General features: G+C 40.2%; 3 protein-coding genes across 5 annotated transcripts; 1 reads left to right on the forward strand and 2 right to left on the reverse strand.

Annotated features, from left to right (window-relative positions):
* Positions 1–858: 858 nt before the first annotated feature.
* psap (prosaposin) lies at positions 859–9743 on the reverse strand. Of its 3 annotated transcripts, none has more exons than XM_088421767.1 (15): positions 9600–9743; positions 7134–7267; positions 6895–6969; positions 6685–6810; positions 6231–6425; positions 6016–6159; positions 4882–4938; positions 4713–4727; positions 4003–4164; positions 3822–3914; positions 3551–3734; positions 2486–2649; positions 2325–2405; positions 2115–2222; positions 859–1522 (listed from the first exon to the last, which is right to left on the reverse strand). In XM_088421767.1, the coding sequence occupies exons 1-15, from the start codon at positions 9670–9672 to the stop codon at positions 1487–1489; spliced, it is 1647 nt and encodes a 548-aa protein (XP_088277893.1). In that variant the 5' UTR covers positions 9673–9743; the 3' UTR covers positions 859–1486. The 3 variants fall into 3 exon arrangements, with proteins under 3 accessions (XP_088277893.1, XP_088277892.1, XP_088277894.1); XM_088421766.1 differs by having other exon boundaries at positions 4722–4727; positions 9600–9648; XM_088421768.1 differs by lacking the exon at positions 4713–4727.
* Positions 9744–13735: 3992 nt separating this feature from the next.
* mrps6 (mitochondrial ribosomal protein S6) lies at positions 13736–14641 on the reverse strand. Its single transcript, XM_088421994.1, has 2 exons — positions 14167–14641; positions 13736–13834 (listed from the first exon to the last, which is right to left on the reverse strand). Exon 1 carries the CDS (start codon positions 14503–14505, stop codon positions 14173–14175), a length of 333 nt encoding a protein of 110 aa, XP_088278120.1. The 5' UTR covers positions 14506–14641; the 3' UTR covers positions 13736–13834; positions 14167–14172.
* A 403-nt stretch (positions 14642–15044) lies between these two features.
* Positions 15045–21718, forward strand: nolc1 (nucleolar and coiled-body phosphoprotein 1). The gene is made up of 14 exons (XM_088421993.1): positions 15045–15171; positions 15407–15462; positions 15967–16100; positions 16176–16285; positions 16358–16466; positions 16563–16672; positions 16848–16956; positions 17775–17909; positions 17991–18080; positions 18157–18297; positions 18439–20064; positions 20150–20283; positions 20513–20593; positions 20665–21718. Exons 1-14 carry the CDS (start codon positions 15061–15063, stop codon positions 20821–20823), a joined length of 3105 nt encoding a protein of 1034 aa, XP_088278119.1. The 5' UTR covers positions 15045–15060; the 3' UTR covers positions 20824–21718.
* The last annotated feature ends 220 nt before the right edge of the window (positions 21719–21938 follow it).

Consider the following 21938-nt stretch of genomic DNA (forward strand, 5'->3'; position numbering starts at 1 on the left):
TTCTGGTTCTCGTACACATCTGGATTACTGAGTGGCCAGTATGTATCGTGCTTCTTGAATTATAAATTACTAATTACAACGCGAATCGCAACGTTTTACACTATATAACGATCGTATTTATGCCTATATATAACGAAAGATTACTTTGCACGCACTACACACGAAAATAACACGCACTCAAGATTTCAACTCCGATCTCCTAGTTGCCCAGCTCAGCCGTATGCTGGGTTATTTTGATTATAAGGAGAGTTGAGCAATGATTGCATTTCACTTGTTCCCCTTATACGATTTTTTAAAACTATTCTAGCAATGATGCCCGCTCTCATCTCAATAGCATTTCCACTTGGAAGAATCTCTCGACAATTTGCGGAGATTGCGCATCCATAGCCAAAAAACAAAACCTCCTACCTGCAAATGATACAGGTAAAAACGTGGAGTAAGACACCCATCTGCACTTTAAGAAGCTATAACGCCTAGTGTAGTTTCCCGGGAAAAGTGTTTTTTTCCCCACCTAGGTTTTGTATCCTGCAGGGTTGGATGGATGCTTCCTGACACTCATAATAATAATAAGCCTTGCAAGGGATAAAGCTTCACTGACAACTCAGAATATACTTCCTTTTAGTGGAAAAGAAAAATAATCTGTGCCAAGTGCAAAACAAAAGTGTAATGTCCTCACCTGTAGCTTTGTTCCAATTTAATTGCTTTGGACTGTAATAGAGTTAAAAAAAAAAAAAGTTGTAAATCTCATTGGTCATCGGTTTACATTTGGGGAAGGATTTTGTTAAAAGCACAACGTACATACAAATTCTGAAAAGATCTAACCAAATCCTTACCAGAAGTTAAAATGATACATTCATCTCCAGTGATTTGGATCAATTTAATAAAGTTAAACTTGTCAAATCAACTTACAGCTGGCTCAGGATATGAAGCAGAACAGAAGATGCTTGCTATGTATTAGGGTACAAACAGCTGTGAAAGTGCAAACAATGGAAGGAACACTCCAGACCACATTATTACCTTCTAAAAATACATTGAAATAAAACATATGACAAACAAAAATAAATGTTTTGTTTGGAACCAGACATGCTGCTCGAGGGTTAAATCTGTCAGTCATTTTTCACAAATCCGTTTACTCCAGCATGGAGGTTTTAACAATGACCTGTTGCTCTTGACATGTTACCACATGTGAAAAATAACTTTTATTAATACATATAATCAGATGGAGCAAGCACAGTAATACAATTCCAATATGTCAAACTAAGAAATTTTACAGTGGTTTATTGGCCTGTTTTGAGAAGCAGGCCTGTGTACATTTAATTAACCCCCAACCCTGCCTCAGAAGGGAAAAAGGTCCAGTCCCTTTCCACAAATCGCAACAAATTAAACACAGTCACTTAGTCTAGTTGAGAAAAGAATAAAACAGTTGAAGTAGGAAGCAGCAATGCCGTCAATTCCCTAAAACGTTTCAGTAGATGCTGATCTTCTTCTATGCCCACATGTGGCGCTTGCAATGAGCCACAGCCTGAAAGACAAGAGCTTAAAGTGAAGATCACTTCAGGTTGTTCCTCAAAACTGCATTCATATAAACAAATGAGCTTAATCCGAATAAACACACTCACAAAAAGTTAAGATTATTTTTTGAAGGTTGAAATTTCTAAAAGAACCTAAAATACACTGCTACCTCTAAAGGTGAACTTTAACATAACATGTCCCAACATTCTATGCTTATATTAAATTTTTGCACAACCAACAGTTGTTTCACAAGTATAATGGTAACATTCTCACAACATTTGTTGAATCCATGAGCAAAACATTTGTGGGGATGTCCAACTGCTCAGAGAATCGTCTGAGGACTCAAATAACAAAAACCTGTTCATCAGTTGAAAGGTCACAGTCTTGTCTCATGATGTCAACGGGTAAAATAGAAAATTTAATTGAACCTGGTAGCGCATTAAAAACAGAAAATTGTGCAAAAAGTGCTGAACCTTTTAGATATCCACATTTAAAAAAAAATAACAAAAGGAAAATTCTGTTCACATTTAAAGGTTAGGGTGCATTTTTAGCTTTATCCTAAAGTCCCACCCAAAAGAGTAATGTATGTGTAAGTGACATACATCACATTGGGTTGCTGTTTCCATGTTCTTGCACCAGAAAGAAGGTCCCAACGTGCACTGCTCTGTTCCCAGCAGTCTGCGCAAAGCCTCAATACAGGCTCCCGCTTGCTATTAACACACACACACACACACACCAACACAAACTATTTAGCTTGCCCACTCAAGACTTCGATAACCTACACAATATAGCGACAATGAAGATAAACCCACCAAGCACACAAAGTCTGGGTCGAGCATCTGAAGGAGAAGTTGCACAAGCATAGGCTCATACTGTTCAACCAACTGGTCACACTGTCGACAAACACAAACAAGTCACAATAATAATATGCCGATCAGAAAAATAGCTACGAGTTCTTAGTTAATATTGTCACCTCTGTCTGGAAGGATTCAGGCAGGAATCTGCAAACTTTCCTCACTGCCTGTTCAATCTGAGCTTCAGTTGCATTCTTTTCAAGGATTCCGTCAATATAGGTGACGGCCATCTTGCACACCTTGCAGTAGCCACCGTTTTTGAAGGTAGCATCATCAATGGCAGCTGGAATAAGTCTTAGTTTTAGATCACCTATACAGTACAACTAAATAATTTTCAAGTTTTAAAACTTGAAATGATATCCATAAAATGTCCACAAAACATTGCGAGGGTGTCAGTATTAGCTACTTTTACCTTTTGTCCATGTTTATTTGACTACTGAAAGTTTTGAAAATTAGGTGTTTGGGAAACCAACATTTTTTGGGTTAGACCTATTGTTTTAAAAATACATTTACAGACAGTAGATAAAATATGAACATTTTTACTTACTAAACACCTGCCTTTGCACAGTTTTTTTTTTCCCGATGTGGGACCAAAGACTGCAAAATTATCCATAATAGTAAACATGTACAACAACAAAAAAACTTGCAAAATTATCCATAATAGTAACCATGTACAACAAAAAAAAAATTATCAGCTATAAAGACGAACAACCTATATAGTCTATAACCTACATATAGAAAACTAGGAGTAGGACTAAACAAGTTTACGTACTTCCTACTCCCTTTGAGCATGTAAACCGTACTGAATTATGATATTTGTTGCTTTTCCTTTTCTTTCCATTTTGTTTTTTAATTTTGTAACGTGTTTTATGTTCAATAGGCCAAATTAAAATAATTTTCAGTATGTTCTAAGCAACTACAACACATCCCCAAGAGACATAATGCAGTTGCTTCAACAGTTAAAGATTTAAAAACATATATTTATATTCATAAAAGCATTTTCATGGACAAGTTAACTTTTTTATGGATAACCATAAATCCATATTTTTTTTTTTTTAACAGTGGGATAAGAATTTATCACAATTGTAAATTGAAAGCTGATCCAACTAAAACTCAGCTAGCATCATGGAACAGTTTGTGGATATGGATGTTATTTTATCCCTTCAATGTAAAGGAGAACTTACGGACATAAGCATTTTTGGCATCATTGCAGAGTCCCAAAACGGTGCAAACTGTCTTTGGGTCAGCCTGCTGAACTAGCAGCTCAATGATGGCTGCGCCGTAGGTCTCGATCAGGTCCTTACACTGAGTAGACAGGGTGGTGGGCAGATATGCACAAACCTTCTCCACAGTTGCAATCACTTCCTCCTGGGACAAATGTAGAAAATGGACCCATGTACTTTGTAAAAACAACTACACAGCTTCACAATTTGCTTAATGTGGTCCCAGTCCTACCTCAGTTTTTTGATCATCCAACATGTCTTCCAACTGCTTCATCACAAATTCACAGATTGCACATTGAGGGGAATCCCGAACACGCACCATAGGCTGGAACACAGAGGGATTTATCGTGAAATTATCTTATACAAACAAATCTATGTGAAAGCATAAAAACGTGTCTGGTTTGAAGAGTTACTTTAGTCAATTTAGCAGGTTCCGTCTTGGTGGCAGGAACAAGATTGAGGGCAGGCAATGTCTTAGCAGCAGGGAGAACTTGAGCAGGTTGCAGATTTAACATTGGAGTGGACTTTTTGGCAGCGCTACAGAAACCCGAAATGGAACAAATTTCCTCGGGATCCTATGGGGAGAGTAAAGTTCAGAAAAAGGCACTAGGTTCAAATTAAAGTAGATCAAGCTTGTGATACTATCAAGCAAGCATGACACCAAGCATGACACCATTCCACGGTTTAAAAAAAAAAGTCATAGGTTTCGCGAACAAAAAATATAACTTGCTGGAAATTACCATAATATAAACGTATACACTCTTAGCTAGTGTACATTTATGCAGTCGTGAGTGAGGTATTAAGATGAAATCTGCCCCAAATCGCAACAAACATGTGGATTTAAATTCCAGACGCTATGCAATTCATAGCGGACTAATTTTCTCACAATGGGTCACAAAGCTCAAGAACACATCACACATATATATGCTCATTATATGTGGGATAAAAGTGATCCATGTGCAGGTTATTTAAAGAAGCAAAATGTTTTAGTGTGTTATGACAGTGCAACCACATGCCCAATTTGCATCTCAACAGTGTTTGGTAAGAAACACGAGCAACAAGTCAATATGAGCTGCAAATGCTAAAAAGATAAAATTGTTAAAAAGCTACGGTGCAGACATACAAGTCCTACCTGATCCTGGGGAGCAGCATAAGAGCCAAAAAGGAAGAAAAGACATATGTAAACAAAGGGCCGAAGAGGGCGGAGATGTGAAAATATCACCAATCTTTATGTTTTTCAAGTAGATACGCTCTATTACACATTTTTAGGTATATGATATGCGGGGACTCACCTGGGAAAGGATTTCCTGAAGAATAACGCTGCCATACATGCTGATGTACTGCTTACACTGTAAGAGGGAGAGCAACAAGTAAGTCAGTGAGAAATGTGCTACCAAATTCATTTTTTTCTGCGCATCCCACAACACTCTAGTGGAATATTTCAAAATTAGAGGTCAACTTATTTTCATACTGCATGGCTGTAATTAGGGGGTCAAGTTAAAAGGATGTTACCCCTCTGAAACCTTTTATTCCATTCCACTAAAACATGCATTTTTAACACATTAATACTTCTAAAAAGAGCAGTTCTACACAGTAATTAAGGAAAACATATACTTGTGTGGAATACAGGTAAAACTGCATCCAACTGTATTGGTGAAATCTCTTCTAAAACTGTTTCAACAGTACCCCCCCCCCCCCCCCCCCCCCCCCCCCCAAAGACAGATACCAGTACTCAACTCTTGAATAGCCCTTGATACTGATACCAAGTACTGATACTACTAATAGTTTTGATATACCCCCAAACCACAATGACATAGTTGCAAAACAAGGCCTATGATTTACTCATACAATATCATGAAAGCAATGGCAAATATCTTTTTTTTTTCTACTTCATGATCGCAAAGCTGCACAAGACAGACGCTGATACCAGATACAGATAATTGGTATGTGACTCAAAAATCCCTGTGAAGAATTTAGTACAAGTATTCTTTCAAGTAAACAACGTTTACTACAGTAACTAGTATTTAACAGTAGGTTGATGCTAGCTGTTTTTTTGTTCCAACTTGTCGTGGCTTTTTTGAACTGGTAAAAAGTAATTTTAGCATCATTATTGCTGTTAATCAATTGTGTAAGTTTTACAAGTGCCGTAGACAATGCTAACTTTCATTCTAAGTCAGTTGCAAGGAACTTTCATCTCCTAGTCATTGTTTTGATGAAAAGGTAAAACTAAAAACAATTAGGATAGTTGCATTGATGGCAATGACTGTACTAACCTCACAAAAATGTATATATTTACAGTACAGTATATACTATTTTTATGTATGATCTTGACCTGTTAGCTGACAGTGGTTGCGTTGGACCCAAGTTCCAATATTTGGTGAAGGTGTAAAATCTGGAAAACTATGAAAACATTTGACGTCACTCACAATGTCTGCCAAACCAGGTCCCATCTTCTCACAACTTTCCTCAAACTTCACAAGAAGAGCGCTTACAAATGTACCATTTGCCTTTTCTTCTGCTTGTGCATCAGTCAAGAACTTAATGCAGTCCTGGCACACCTCACTATTTTCCTATGAAGAGGAAGCAGGACATGTGAAATGGCCAGTGTGGAACAAACTTCCCAGCAGCACTGAGAGCATACTTTGACGGGAGTCGCTGGTTTGGGGGTTTCCTGTGGGTACAAGAGTCCAGGCACATTGAGAAGAAATGGTGAAGCTGACTTGGCGAGGTCAACCTTTGGGATCTCATTGGACATCAGCTGGTCCTGAAGCTCAGCCAGGACCTTCTGCTGGGAGCTACACAGGCCAATGGCGCCACAAGCCACACCGGGATTATCCTTAAAAAGTGAAAGATGATTGAAGCAGATGAGGTCATACAATGCTGTTGGTCACAAGGTTCTGACTTGCATAATGACTTCTTCGTTTCCACATCAACCTGGACTCACTTCCCTATCAATAAGTCTGAATCAGCATTTTACATACACTTACACAACTTTTTTTTCTTTTGATGTTCATATGGGCTGAGACATTTATTTACTGTATATCATTGTGCTTAAAGATATAGTATGCCCTAGCATTTGAAAGGAGGTCACTCACCAACTCTCCAATGATGACTGACATGACAATCTGGTAGTAATTATCAACCATCTCCTTGCACTCTGAACTCATTTGTTGGTCAGGAATGAGCTGACAAGCTTTCTCAAGGTATCCGAGAATTTCAGCCTGCAATCACGACATTAACTTAACATTTGGGATAAAAATGTAAATAAAAGTATAGAAAGTTATTTCTAAAGTATTTATTTATACCTCTGTGGTATTGCTCTTCAAAATCTCCAAGATGACCATAATCACCTCTTTACACAAGTCGCATGGCACGGTTTTCTGGAACAAGATTTAAAAAAAAAAAAAAAGTGTCATTAGGAGAAGACAGATCTGGAAGTGTTACAGAGGTCTCATATCACTCTTAAAAATACAAAATGAAAGCAATGTTTTTCAGACGGAAGGGAAAATTGAAGTAATTATGCACAAGGCAGGAAGAGTCTCACCATTTGGGGTTTGTTCCAGACGTTCTGCTGGCAGTGAGTTACTGCTCCACACAGAGAGGCAGTCTTCACATTCTGACACCAGTAAGGGGGTCCACGAGCACACTGCTCTGTGCCCAGCAAAGGGCTGGCCACAGCTGCAAAATAGTCAAAGGACCATAGTTTAGAGACCGTAGCTTTAGTAGAAAAAGAAGAAAATTTGTTTTTCACCTGTTTGACTTTTACCTGCTTCACATAATAATAATGCAACCATTTGGGACTCCCAGTTTAAAAATGAGCAGTTTAATATAGTTCCAGGTTAAGAAACACATGATCATGAGCAAGTAATTGACAAGTGAAAGGGCAAGCAAACATTCAACAATCTGTCAGCTGAGTAAAATGAAAAAAAAAAAACAAGACCAACACCGCAATACATCTCCTATCACCAAGTCAATAAGTCAGAGCCGAAAGATTAAGTATCACAAATTTAAAGGATTAGACTATCTCGGAAAATGTCATGCATCACATGCAAAAAACATGTTTGTTTTTTTTCAAGCGGAATCTTAAAATTTGATTTGCATTTTTGTAATGCAATTTTTTGCATGTTTTTAACTGAAATTGCAGGAACTGAAAACCTGTCAACCAATCAGAAAAATTCTACTGAGTAGATGATTCAAAAATATTCTAACTACACTTTCGACAGACTTATTTGTGGGAAATCTTGCCACATTGCTAGGCCAAGGGCTCAGCTTGCGGACGGATGTGACCAAGCCCGGAAAACAGGGGAGCCATGACAATGATTAACTCAGGCTAAAAAAATTTTCAAACATCTAAAAAAAAAAGCCTCAAACAATATTAATGTGGAATACCTAGGGGACTCTCATATTATTGTTGCAAATTTGCAACGCCTGCCTGGAGAGGGTCAAAACATGTACACTGGAAAACATGCAGTTATTATTATTATTATTATTGTTGTCAGACAATAAACTGTAAGAAAAGTTAATCATCTAAAAACATCAAGGTTAAAAAAAAAAATCAAGTTTCCATAACAACCGACTTATCTTTCAAGTTGCAATTTTGCCACTTATCTACTGTATGTGGGGTCATTATCTTTGTCAAAGTAAAATGTTAAAAATATTACAAATGTGTTTTTGTGACAATTTAACTTTCCATTTGCCACAGTTAATCCGCAGTAAACTATTACTACTTAATGAATGTACAGGTAAATGTCTTATGATTGGGAAAAAATAAGCGCAAACACAGTAATTAGATAATTATCATCTCTTCACTCAGTTATGGAAGTTTTTTGTGTTTAAAACACAAACACAAAAAAATGTAAGATTATGTATACATGATTCTAAAGATATCAACAAGCGAAAGTGAGTGGGGACAGATAATGACTTGGCAAAACAGATGAATCCTCATCGCCATTCGCTTGAATCATGTGACCATAAAGTCTAAAAAATTTTTCCAGGCAAAACTTCACTGATCCTGACACAATAAAAAGGACTGACTGTCCAAAATCAAAAAGAACGTTACCTATTTAGAAGGCTTTGGATTAAGCCCAGCAGGATTTTGCGCAAAAAGGAATTTATTAGGGGGCCTCGGCTTCTGAACAGAGCCATTTGTTTATATCACTACAATACAATCCGAGGATATTTAAAGTCAAAGTGCACATAGTAAATAAGTGTTTAAGTGAAAGTCTCAACACTGAGGATAAAAGATGAGCACAGAATAAAACACATTGAATAAGCAATATCTTCTAAACTCTAGTTTTTCAAAGTGCCACTCAACCAAAGTATGTATTTGCCCTTTATAAGTTATGATTCTTTGATCTTGCAGTGAAGCTAAAACAAAAAAATGGAAGTCAAATACCGAACTGCGCATATCGAAACGGGAACGAACAGAACACAACACAATATTAGAATAGAAAGTCCGTGGTTGATGATCTGAAACGAACTTCCCTTTACAGTACAACAATTTATATCTAAAGGCAGTCGCATGAATTGAACACCATGTAACCAAGAATCCTTGACCTAAATAAATACAATCTCGCGGAACAACAACAAAAATCACAAAATAAACATGTTAACAAAACGTATTTTCTCCTTATAACAGTATCATGACAATTATTTTTGAAAACTGAGTTTTTTGGTGCACGGCTCGTCTCCTAACCAGCCATTAGCTTCGACGCTAACAACGGTAGCTTAATAGGAAGCACAGGTAGTTGTTTTACCTCGATAAATTCACGTAAATCATTCACAGTCTTGCGGAAATACAAAACGAGGTTATTAGACGAACATGTTTGTGCGAGCAGCTGCTAGCGATCGTATGTCTTGTACTGTATCGTACTGCTGTTTACAGTTTAGCAAGGTTACTTTGTGTCGCTTCCGCCTTTCACTAACTAGTTGGACAACCAAAACGCTCTTCACGCTATCTTATGTACATAATATATCGATCTTGATTTTTCCTTGTGTATTTGGACAATACCTGAAGACACGAACAGAAGACTTAGAAGCAGCATGACTCGGCTGTTTTCAGGCTTGTGGGCTATGTAGTTCATACTGGGCGCTCCAAGCACAATCGCGAACTGCAGCTTGCGTTCAAGCCTTTATGGCTGCAAGTCAGCTGACGACTCCGCATAAACATGTGACTCATCACTGTCATTTGACTCGTGACCTCCGCCAAGTAGGCGTTTGGGCCTCTTTTAGCAAGACTGTTCCAAGTACAGTGGACAGTACAGTACGTAGTCGACTAATTATTGTTAGGAGAGGTGTGCACTTTCAAATTTGAGTTTTAAAAGATGTGTTTGGAAAAAAAAATGTTTTGTTAATTTTATTTCAGGTCAATGAATCAATGTCCAGATAAATCAGTACTTAGCAGTTATTTTTTTGCAAAGCCTCCCTAAGTACTGTACAGTATACCTAAAATGGTCTCCCTTTCTACATAAAAAAAAGAAAAAGCAATATAATGCAATTTTCAACAAATGTTTACTTTTACAGATGTCGTACAAGTTACAGCAAGGTTGTGCCAAATCAGTCTTCGAGGGCTGCTATGCTGCATGTTTATGAGTTTTCTGATCTTCAACACACCGAGCCAAATGATCAGCTCATCAGCAATCTCAGCAGAAGTCTGATGACGATCCTGATTATTTGAATCGGGTGTCTTGTAGAATAGTAATATCAAAAACATGCTCTAGGTTACAGGTTAGCCTAACACAGGAGAAAAAAAACTCAAAGTACCTGATATACGCACCACCCCCCTCGCGTCACATCAGGGTGCATCCAACTATTTGAGAAGTAGTCAGGTTCCTGTTCAGCAGTACGTCACCAGATGGCATAAATTGTGATTTCCTAGGAATGTTGTAGAAATCATCAAAACCAATTGAAAATGTTAATTATTGCAGAGATACTGTTGAAATGGCCATTTGTCTGTTTCCTATCTGGTTAAATTATCCATCCATTTATTGTTTTTGTGGGGAGGGGAGGTTTTGACATACTTTTATTTGTGTATCTATATTTTTTCATGTTCAGTGGATTTATAATGTACCTGGACCTTGAGTCTGTAAATAAGTCATTAATTGAAAGAATCTTGCTAAGGTCAACTTGTGATTGGTTCACTTTAAAACATTTAGAATAGAATAGAATAGAATAGAATAGAATAGAATAGAATAGAATAGAATAGAATAGAATAGAATAGAACGTCTTTATTGTCATTATACACAGTACAATGAGATTATGACTGCTACTCCACTGGCACACAATATAAAAAGGATGAAATAAGATTAAAAAAAGAGTAAAATTGTATAAATGATAAATACACAATCAGTACACAGAAATGGCAACTCATTTATGCAGTCGGGGATGTAAAGATGTAAAGTGCAGCAGTGCAGGTAGTCAAGTGCGAGTGGTTGTTTGAGATTTGATGGACCTGTAACGCCTGCCAGACAGCAAGAATTAACAGATGATGACTTAGGTGTGAATTGTCCTTAATGATGCTGTTGGCTCTTGAAAGGATGCGGTCATTCACAATGTCTGACAGAGAGGGGAGGGGGCAACCGATTTTTTATCTGCTATGTTAATTATTCTTTGTAATGATTTCTTGTCCGCAGCAGACCATTCAGCAAACCACACAGAGATGCAGTTTGTTATGATGCTCTCAATAGTTGACCTGTAGAAGAACACCGGGAGCTTCTCAGAAAGATAAGATTTCCTGACGACTCTCAGGAAGTGGAGGCGCTGTTGTGTTTTCTTCACAGCTGCCTGCGTGTTAATTGTCCAAGTGATGTTGTCAGTGCCGTGTATGCACAAGAATTTCAATGAGACATTGTTGATGAAGAGAGGCTGGTGGTTTGTGTCAGGTTTCCTACAGTCATCACTTCTTTTGTTTTGGAGGTGTTGAGAATGAGGTTGTTGGCAGTGTACCACTCGGACAGGTCGTGGACCTATTGCATGTAAGCAGACTCATTGCCGCCTGATACAAGTCCAACCGCAGCGGTATAGTCCGCAAATTTGATGATGAAAGTGGAAGCAAATGGCGTATAGTAAGTAGAAGAGTGGGCTGAGCACACAGCCTTGAGGTGACCCGGTGCTGAGCTCAATAGTAGAGGAAAGATCAGGACCTACTCTGATGGAGTGAGGACAATTAGTCAGGAAGTCTTTAATCCAGCTGCTGGTGGGCGGTGGTAGACTGAGGCCCAGCAGTTTATGAACGATAAGCGCACATAAAGCAACCTGACGTAGCTGTGCCTCTGTTCAAGATGCTGCAGGGCAGTGTGGAGAATGATGGGAGATGTCATCATCTGTGGACCTGTTGGTTCTGTAAGCAATGTAATGATGGTCCGGTGATGGTGTGAAGGAATTTTTAATGTGTTTTAGCATCGGTTGTTCAAACCACTTCATTATGAGACCTGTGCGGCCCACGGGTCTGAAATCTGTTAGTCTATTAGAAGATGGTTTCTTCGGGACCGGGACGATTGTTGATTTCAGAGGAGGAGGGAGGGACTGAATAACAAAAGCACACTGGAAATAACAAGTGAACTCCTGTGAAACAGATTTCTAATAATACTTATTTATATATTATTGTATTTGTTCCATTTATTGTTCATATTATTCATACACACCAATCAGATCAGTGCTCTCACTTTCGTTGTATACCAGATATATAATGATAATAAAGGCTTTCTATTCCATTGAGTTAAACGTTTGTTTCTCTTTTTACTCTGTCATAAGTGTGTTGCGTCTTTGAGATGGAAGAAAAAAGGAACAGAGTATCAATTATTAAATCAATCCTTTCATGCAAAAGAGTAAGCCGGTGGGAATTTTGGCCTATAGCAGTGCTTGACCGAATGCATTCTGTTATCGCATGGGGCAACAACTGAAGAGTGTCACTAACTGGGTTCTTTTTTACAACAACTTGACAAAGTTTTACATAGAAGAATTTAACCACGCAAAACAAATCCTTCTACAGTATGTAACGGTTACTTGAGTCTAAAAGGACCCCAAAGCAGACTGAATGCTACAGAGAGGCATCGGATAATACAATTAAAATTTGAAAAATGCAGGAACAAGTGTGGGAGATTCAAACAGATACAAAGTACCAACACAAAATGACAGTATAACACTAATTTAAAGTTTAACAAATATCATTGAAAAAAATAAATGTAAACAAAGTAACAAAGAATGCAGGAAGTCAAACAAAGGGAGGACAGAGTATTTGGATGAAGGACGTCACCAGAAAGACTCTACCAAGTAACAAAGAAAATAAAGCTCAACATTTTTTACACAAGTCACATACACATTTTTTTTTCCTACAGAAAAAAATAAAATTCTGAACAAGCTGCAATTATTTTATCAAGCAATATGTTTTGTGTTTTGAAATAACATCAAAGCTTTCTGTTATAAGTGATGAAGAGTGGCTACCACGCACACCTCACAGCTCAGTCGGGAGTTCAAATCTAGCTTGCTCCAGCCTTCCTGTGTGGAGTTTTCATGTTCTCCCTGAGCCCACATGGGTTCTCTCTGGCTGCCTCCCGCACTTAAAAAATATGCAGGTGTATGGGACATTCTAAATTGATCTTAGGTGTGCTTGGGTGCATGAATAGTTCTTTTGTCTTCATGTATCCTGCGATTGGCTGGCAACCAGTTTGGGCCTACTGCCCAAAAGACAGCCGGGATAGGCACCAGCAGGCCTGTGACCCAAGTGAGTATAAATATATCACTGTGGAACAGTGAAGGAGTGGTTATCATATCTGACTCACAGTACAGAGGTCGTGGGTTCAATTCCAGCTCTGGAGTTTGCATGTTATCCCCTGCATGGGTTTTCTCTGTTTCGGCTACTTCCCACATCCTCCAAAAAAATGCATGTATATCGGAAAATTCCAAATTGCCCTTGGGTGTGCTTGGGAATGTGAATGGTTGTTCTGTGTATGTGTGCACTGCGATTTGCTATACCCCCACCTACTGCCCAAAGACAGCTGGAATAAGGTCCAGCACACCTACGACTCAAAGTGGGAATTAAGAGTAAGTGGTTGAGAAATTGGATGTAGGAATGAGTATGTATGTATGAATGTATACATACATTTAAATTACACTGCTTATGCCTGATAGTGAACACAGACTCCCACATAACAAAAAGCACGTTTATTACCATCACAAAACAGTGAAATTCAATCAACAGTAATGGATGAGGTCAAAGCATAGGCATGCCCTAGATATGAACTGCACCTGCCAACAGAAAACAAAAGTTGGGTTACAGCCTAACCAATTAGCAAAACATGATCCCTAAAAAGCAGAAAGGATGTTGACCTGTTTTTAAAGTAAAGAATACTGTTACACAGGTCTTACTTACTTACTTACTCTTACTTCAATATGCGGAAATAATAATGCTATTTTAAACATTCAAGTAATCTGAAAATCAATGTATATTGTGTTCACTTCAATTACAAGGTTATTTTTTATACAACTTCACACAGAGATGGTGAGTATATGTCGGAGAGGAAATGTAGCATAATTACTATTGGATTGTTTGTGTGTATTATATAATACAATATACGCACGTTCAATCACTGCTGAAGACCACAGCATGTTTGTTGAGAATTCTGCTTTTCCTTCTTCAGCACCGTGGGCCTCACCACGTCCACATCACGATGTAAGTGATCAACGAGTTTCGTGAGGATGCTGGGTGCAGCGTAAAAGTCAATCAAAAAGTATGATCCTCGGCGGTGTCGCTGGTTGTGTTTGTTTATCACAAAGGGCAAGGATCTCTCTCCAAGATTTTCCATGTCTCGCACCACAGCGCCACGCTCCATTAAAGTCTCCACTGTGCGCCGAAGAGCTGCTGCCGTCTCCGGTCGCTGCATCGCCTTTAGGATAAGGGCCAGCTCGTAGCGTGGCATTGTTTCGATGGGTTAGGGTGTGAATATTTGACGCAAATAGTCAATTGGTAGCTGTCATTTCCAGATTCCTTCAACAAAGTCGACCATGTTACGACACGAGGAAGCAAGGTCTTTCGTGATGACGTATTAATTCTGCGCCCGCAAGTGCAATTTCAGCCTCATTGATAAGAACGCATCAGATGGGCAGTAGAGTACTGTGTTGACGGTTGTTCTCATTTTTATTTTTGTTTATTTTAAGAAATATAATTCTGGTTTGAAAACAAAAGTATTTTATCAGAAAATTCTACGCTACATGAAGAATAAGCAAGAACAGAAATCTAGACGTGATTTGCTTTTTATGATACACAACCCAATGTGTTTCCCTAAAATAAGCGTACTTTTGAACACATATTTCTACATATTGACAATTAATAGAAAATTGTGGTTAAGACTATGCCTCCATCGTAAAAATTCGATTTGAATAGTTATTCAGGTGTGTGAGCAGTTTGTTGTTTTTGGAATGCGCATGCGTTGAAAGCTCTTGCGTCATTTCCTTTCAGTTCTAGCGTGGTGAAGATGGCGGAGCGCAAGTCGGTTCCCAGCGATTTGTACAAATATGTGTACTCGTTCCTGCTGGAGAACAAATTCACCAAGGCCGCTCAAACTTTTGTCAAGCAGATTAAGGTGGTAAGTATGTCCCAGTGTCATCCAGTAGGACAGTTTTGTGCCATGATAAAGTGTATTTAGACACCAGTGCTAATGTAGGAAGTTAGCACGTGGATTACCGAGTGCAACCCTAACCTACCCTCAGCACCTCGTTTGTGTGGTCTGAACGCGTGTACTTCATTTTCTGCAAAAACCGATTTGTGCACCAAATTCAGGGAATTCACTCGCTTGTGTTTATGTGTATTTCCTTAACTAGAGTCCACAGGATCCAAATGAAGAGAGTCTTCTCAACATCTACGACTTCTGGGTGAAGTGAGTTGTCTGCATTCAAAGTTTTGCGATTTTGGAAGTGATGTGATGTTCATTTGAGTAACAACTAACATTTCAAGTGCGCATGATCTACTATCTAATGAACCTACCCCTGTCCTCAATTATTCCCTGAAACTCTAGGATATTCACTCCTTTTGTGCCCCGGCCTGAGCAGTTAAATTTTAGGTTCAATCAATTGATGGTGTTTTTCCGTCTGTGTTTGAGATTCCGCGATTTGTAAACACACTTTGAATGTATCTTGATACAATCAAAAGTCAACCTTTTTCTTTTTTTTAATGAGAGCTGGTTCATCATAAATAACTAGATTTTCAGTCACTCTCAAGGAATAATGTATTGTAAAGTCCACACAGGAAGAGCTGGAAGTAAATACAGGATGTGTTGTCTGCCACCCTGCTGCTTTAACCATTGCACTTATCTGAAATGTAACAGTGTTGCTCATGTACAACAGCCTGTAAGATTTATGACACTTAATTTGCATGCCCTTAGATCGCCTCAAGCTCGGAAACGCAAAGTGGTTACTGACGGTGCTGAAGCCGCTGTCTCAGCTGCCAAGAAGTCCAAAACCAGTCAAGAGAGCAAGGATGCATCCAGTGGCAAAGCCCAAAAGGCTACTCCTGCTGGTAATATTCCAGTACTATTTTGAGTTATCGTCCATGTATTTTAAAACCATTCTCTGACTAATTCCTTTTCAAAAGCCAAAGCAGACTCTATTAAGGCAGCAGCTCCAAAACCTGCGGCTGCAAAAGCTGCATCCAGTAGCAGTGAAGAATCAAGTGACTCTGAAGAAGAGAAGGCTCCTGTCAAGGTAGCAGTCACTCCTGTAATTAACTTGTTTTGTTTTTTAAAATCATTGAATGTCTTTTTTTTCCTCATCTAGACTCCCATTAAGCCTATAGTAACTGCAAGTGGAACAAGAAAGAAAGACAGCAGCTCTAGCAGTGAGGAATCTGACTCTGAAGAGGAGCAAGACACAAAAGCTCCATCAAGTGAGTGCTGCACTTCTTCTGCATTCACAAAAACCATGCAGTACAAAAATGTTGAACTGCATGTTTCTCCATACCAAATTTAATGTCAAATAACAGAGCCAGTGGCCGCAGCTAAGCCCAAAGTTCCCATTCCTGCAAGTGGAGCAGCTAAGGAACAGGAAAGTAGCAGTGAAGAAAGTTCTTCAGAAGAAGAGGAATCAGTCAAGGTGAGCAACCTGCCATCTATTATGATGCAGATTCAAATTTATGCATGTCTTGCAAAATTACCAATTACTTATGGAAGATAGATCAAATTTTTACATTTACTGATGTATTTAACTAACCTGCCTGCACAGACTACCAAATTGTAGGGCTTACGTTTCTTTGTGGATTTTATTCTAGGCTCCAGTCAAACCTGCTCAAGTGAAAAGTGCTGCTGCAGCTGCAGACTCAAGCAGTGAAGACTCATCCTCTGAAGATGAGTCTCCGCCCAACAAGAAACAAAAATCTGGTTTGTTTTCATTTTGATAATGTCGCATGAACTATTTGACTTGTTAGTGACTAAAACGTGTCTACCCTTTGCAGTAGGTAACAGACCTCCTATTACTAATGTGCGACTGGACGCCAAGTCAAAATGGACTTAAATTGTTCTATGAATTTTAGCCACTTTGGCGCAGCATTCTTAGTTTGTCAAAGTTCATTTTCATATTACGATTGAGTTAAGTCAGTCCTCAGACAGTGGTGCGAGTGTACCCTGGTTAAAAAAAAAGTCATGTTAACACCTGTTGAAAGTTGGTTTATATTTTTTTTTTATCTAGTTAGTGCTGAAAATGATATGGTTTATTATCTATCAAAATTGTATAAGTGTACCTAAACCTGTATCCTTTTTAACACTAACAAAAAAGCACTGTTATTTTTTACAGCATTTATACGGGTTACAGCTTCGTCTAAAACAGCAAAAAACAACCAAGTGCATCAAAGTGCCTGAAACAAAAACAAACAAAATAATTCATATTTTATTTCAATTACACTTCACAAACAAAACCCTAGCATCACCTTGTGACCCCAGGTGGCCCGCCCCACTATTTGAGAAGCCTGTGGTATAATTGTGAGACTTGCTAAATGTTGTTAGAGCTGGGCAATATGGAGATAATGTCATGTGGATTATTTATGTCAGATAACTATTAATACATTTGGCCTATGCGTTTGGCGAAACGCTAACTCCTCGACACCTCTTTAATCCCCACCTTTGCTTGTTTTCCTGCCATAGTCCCTGGCCTGTGCATCTGTGTGTTGTCAATTTAAATCTTTTGACTTTTACCCCAACAGGACTGTACAGTGCAGTCCCACCTCCAGGTTCAGGAACGAAAATGGCAGCTCCAGCAGCAGCCAGTAAGGCCAAGGACGACGCCTCTGACAGCAGTGATGAGAGCAGTGATGAGGATGAAGGGAAGAAAGTAGCTGGTAAGATTTCTCCCATTTTGGATTAACTAGGGAGTTGGGAGTTTTTTTGTCATTTGTCCAACAATGTTGTGCTCCGTGCAGTTAAACCTGCACCCGTAAAAAAGACTCCGCTTAGAAAACCTGTCTTGAAGAAACCCGCTGTTAAAAAACAATCCAGTTCTGAGAGTTCAGGTAACAAACATTATACTTGGTCTGTCTCTCATGGACAGTATGTACTGTATTGTTGTCTAACATGGTTTCCTCTTAGAGTCGAGCTCAGGTGAAGAGGAGCCCAAGAAGCCTGCGGTCAAGGTCACGCCAGCAAAAGCAGCCCCACTCAAACAGACCCCGGCAAAAAAAGCCCCACTCAAACAGACCCTCGCGAAAAAAGCAGATTCCTCAAGCTCAGGCAAGGGGCAGCAGATTTGGACTTGCTTTTGTGTGTTATGTGTGAATTTGGCCTGTCAAAATGGTTATATTACTTCACAACTGTTGAAATACATTTGTAAATTCAGCATTTCAACAATATTGTTTGTCCCTGTACGTTCAGATAGCAGCTCAGAAGATGAAGCTCCAGCAAAGCCTGTTGCTAAACCTGCCCCTCCTGCCTCAAAAGGGCCAGCCGAGAGTAGCTCTGACTCGTCGTCTGAAGAAGAAGCAGTCAAAGCCAAGCCAGTTGCAGCAAAAGCTTCCATTCCCGCTGCTAAAACCGGTGCTGCTGCGGCAGCAGAAAGCAGCTCAGACTCTGAGTCCTCATCTGATGAGGAACCAGTTCAAAAGCCTACACCAGCCAAACCTTCCACCCCGACTTCTAAGCCTGCAACTCCCAAGCCTGCAACTCCCGCAGGAAAGTCCGCTGCAGCGGCAGCAGCTCAGAGCAGTTCAGACTCTGACTCTTCATCTGAAGAGGAGGAACCAGTGAAGGCCAAGCTGCCACCTGCAAAACCTGCAAAGCCAGCTTCAAAGTCTGCTACTCCAGTAGCAAACGGCGCTAAAACAAAGGCAGCTACAAAAAGTAGCTCCGAGTCAGACTCCTCATCTGAAGATGAAGAACCTGCAAAAGCCAAAGCACCTACACCTAAACCTGCCACGCCTACCGCAAAGGCTGCAACCCCTGCAAAAGCCGCCGCAGCGGAAAGCAGCTCCGACTCTGAGGGCTCATCTGAAGATGAGGAACCAAGCAAAGCAAAATCAACACCTGCTAAAGCTCCCACTCCAGTGGCAAAAGCAAAAGCAGCGGAAACAAGCAGCTCTGAGTCAGACTCTTCATCCGAAGATGAAGAACCGGCTAAAGCTAAATCGGCTACGGGTAAACCTGCCAAGCCTACTGTTGCCGCTGTTCCTGTCACAAAGGCGGCTGTAGCCGCTGTTCCTGTCACAAAGGCTGCTGCTGCAGAAAGCAGTTCAGACTCTGACTCTTCATCTGAAGATGAGACGGAGAAGGCCAAGCCAGCGACTGCCAAGGCTGCCACCCCTGCTTCAAAGCCTGCCGCTCCCGCTCCCAAGGTTGCCGCTCCCAAGGTTGGCGCTCCCAAGGTTGCCGCTCCCAAGGTTGCCGCTCCCAAGGTTGCCGCTCCCAAGGTTGCCGCTCCCAAGGTTGCCGCTCCCAAGGTTGCCGCTCCCAAGGTTGCCGCCCCTGCGGGAAAAAGCAGCTCGGAATCTGACTCTTCATCCGAGGAAGAGGACGAAGCCCCCGAAGCCAAGCCGGCTCCCGTAAAAGCAGCTACCCCCGCAGCGAAGACTGCAGCAGCTCAGGCAGAGAGCAGTTCAGACTCAGACTCTTCTGAAGAGGAAACCCCAGTCAATGCTAAACCTGCAGCCAAGAAGCCTGCAGCGGTCGCTCAACCCGCAGCTTCGAAAGCGGCTCAAGCGAAGAAGGCGGAGGAGAGTAGCTCCGACTCGTCCGACAGCTCAGACTCCGAGGCGCGGACCAAGAGCGCCCCTGGCAAGGCTGCTGTCGCCAACGGCAAAGCTCCAAAAGCCGGGTCGGCTAAGCCTGCGGAGTCTTCATCCAGTGAGAGCAGTTCAGAGGAGGAAACCTCTGGAAAAAGTACGGTTAAAACTCCTACCCCCGCTAAATCGGCCAAGGCCGCTCAAGCTAAAGGCGACAGCAGCTCCTCAGACAGCTCAGATGATGAGGCGTCGCAAAAAGCCGCCGCCACCCCCAAGGCCAACGGTAAGGCAAGATTGAGGTAAACTAAGTAGCGACTGGCAAATGAAAACGTTAACGAAAGAAACTATTTCCTTCCAAATTGATGCAGGCACCAATGGCAAGCAAAAGACTGAAAAATCATTGGGAAGTGAGGAAGAGCAGAATCAAACCAAAGCCACCTCTAAGACCCCAAAAAGGAAAAAAGAAACTACCACACCACAAACGTTTCCCAAAGCCAACAAGGTAGTCACATTTAAAAGAAAAAAGTATTTGTTTTTAATTGCTACACACACCAAAAAAATCTTACATTTGACCTATTGTTACACTTGCCATGTAATGAGATCACTTCAATCAAGTGATAAGTGATCAAGTGTTATGACTGCTAGTGTATACACTAATCTTCCTCTTCAGTCTTTAAATGTCCAATAAGGGAACACACCGGTTTTGACATTTTTACTTGTTGTGCGCGCAGTCTAACGTACCTTTCCGAAGAATCAACGAGGAGGATATCAAGGTGGACCCCCGCCTCGCAGACAATTCTTTTGACGCTAAGGTAAGCTGACGAACTATTTCAAGCGTGGCCAACGCCTTCGCCAGTAACATGGACGTAATCCTCATTTTCAGATGGGCTCCAACGGTGACTGGGGCCAGAAAGCAAACGACGTTCTCCGCTTCACTAAAGGCAAAACGTTTCGCCACGAAAAGACGAAGAAGAAGAGGGGAAGCTACCGAGGCGGCACAATCAACACCTCGGTCAACTCCATTAAGTTTGACAGTGACTGAGGAGCTTGCTCTTTGCCGAGCCCACTTGAACTCTACAGTACATCGCCTGTGTGTCTCAGTTCGCCCTGAAACATTTGGTACTTTGACAGATACCGTTCAAAAGTCATCTACTCGAGGGAATTCGTGGTGAAAGACACACCTAATGATCATTTATAGCCACAAAGTGGCAAAGGCCCTCAATCCATACTAAATAACAAAGGACACTATGTTTCCAAATACAACTTGTTCTTTTCTTTATGAAGTTTTTCATATAGCCATCCCCTTCTATGTTGATTTTAAGATTTGTTGCAGATTAACTGTTGTACACATTCATCAGTCTATACTGTGAATACTGGAGAGGGTTTGTACTTTTTAACATCGTGTCAACTCACGGTCTAGTATGTTTTGTGTATTTATTGTGTTTTAGTTCATTTCACTTGGACCTCGTGTGTAAGTTCACTTCCTTACAAGCCATTCTGCTGAAAGTGTATTTCGCCTAATTTCTCCTGTTTTCTAGAAATGCGTTACTTAACTTGCAGTTGACCTTTTTTCCTGTTGTGAATACATACTTTTTTGTCATGAACCCCAACGTTAATTAAAAGATCAAAAATATCCAAATCAGCACAATTGTGGGGTATACAGTTGCCACTAGGGGGCACAGTAACACTACTCAGTTGGAAATCAAATTTCACTTGAGTGGCACTTCTGTGGCATTTCAAGATAGTCTTATTTTCTCTGAATAATAAATTTGAGTAAATAAGTCATTCCCTTATGAATGAAGAATTACGTATGGGACACTGATGCAGGCAAATTTCAGGATCTAAATGATAACACAGTATGAGAATATGCAGTCATCGAAATTGGTTGATTTGTAAATTCCGTCAAAATTGCCAGATTAAAGCAAGAACGCAAATAATTCTTGGTATAATGCTATACTGTCGTTAATTTTGATATGGACCCTTGAAAAGGTGTCGCAGATCAGAAGCATCTTATTAACGTCGCGTGACAAAAGTCAGAAACGTAATGTTTTTTTCCCAGTCGACGCCAAGTGGCTAAATAACCGCCCTCTGAAATGAATGAAACAGCGGGACTTCGTGGTTGTCAGCCAATTGCAGGCCACACAGAGACGAACCATT

This window comes from Hippichthys cyanospilos, chromosome 8 (assembly GCF_059441005.1).
Source record: "Hippichthys cyanospilos isolate Australia breed blue-spotted pipefish chromosome 8, RoL_Hcya_1.0, whole genome shotgun sequence".
Lineage (NCBI taxonomy): Eukaryota > Metazoa > Chordata > Actinopteri > Syngnathiformes > Syngnathidae > Hippichthys > Hippichthys cyanospilos.

What these genes read in the sequence shown, in the direction of transcription:
- psap (XM_088421767.1), bottom strand. Translation starts at nt 9,672, where the DNA reads ATGAACTACATAGCCCACAAGCCTGAAAACAGCCGAGTCATGCTGCTT. An exon ending in CAGTCATCATTGGAGAGTTG is followed by an intron (nt 6,426 to 6,684) that starts GTGAGTGACCTC and finishes TCACTTTTTAAG; the next exon opens with GATAATCCCGGTGTGGCTTG. An exon ending in TGCCAAAAATGCTTATGTCC is followed by an intron (nt 2,650 to 3,550) that starts GTAAGTTCTCCT and finishes GACTTATTCCAG; the next exon opens with CTGCCATTGATGATGCTACC.
- mrps6 (XM_088421994.1), bottom strand. Translation starts at nt 14,505, where the DNA reads ATGCCACGCTACGAGCTGGCCCTTATCCTAAAGGCGATGCAGCGACCG.
- nolc1 (XM_088421993.1), top strand. Translation starts at nt 15,061, where the DNA reads ATGGCGGAGCGCAAGTCGGTTCCCAGCGATTTGTACAAATATGTGTAC. An exon ending in AAGAAGAGGAATCAGTCAAG is followed by an intron (nt 16,673 to 16,847) that starts GTGAGCAACCTG and finishes ATTTTATTCTAG; the next exon opens with GCTCCAGTCAAACCTGCTCA. An exon ending in ACAATTCTTTTGACGCTAAG is followed by an intron (nt 20,594 to 20,664) that starts GTAAGCTGACGA and finishes CCTCATTTTCAG; the next exon opens with ATGGGCTCCAACGGTGACTG.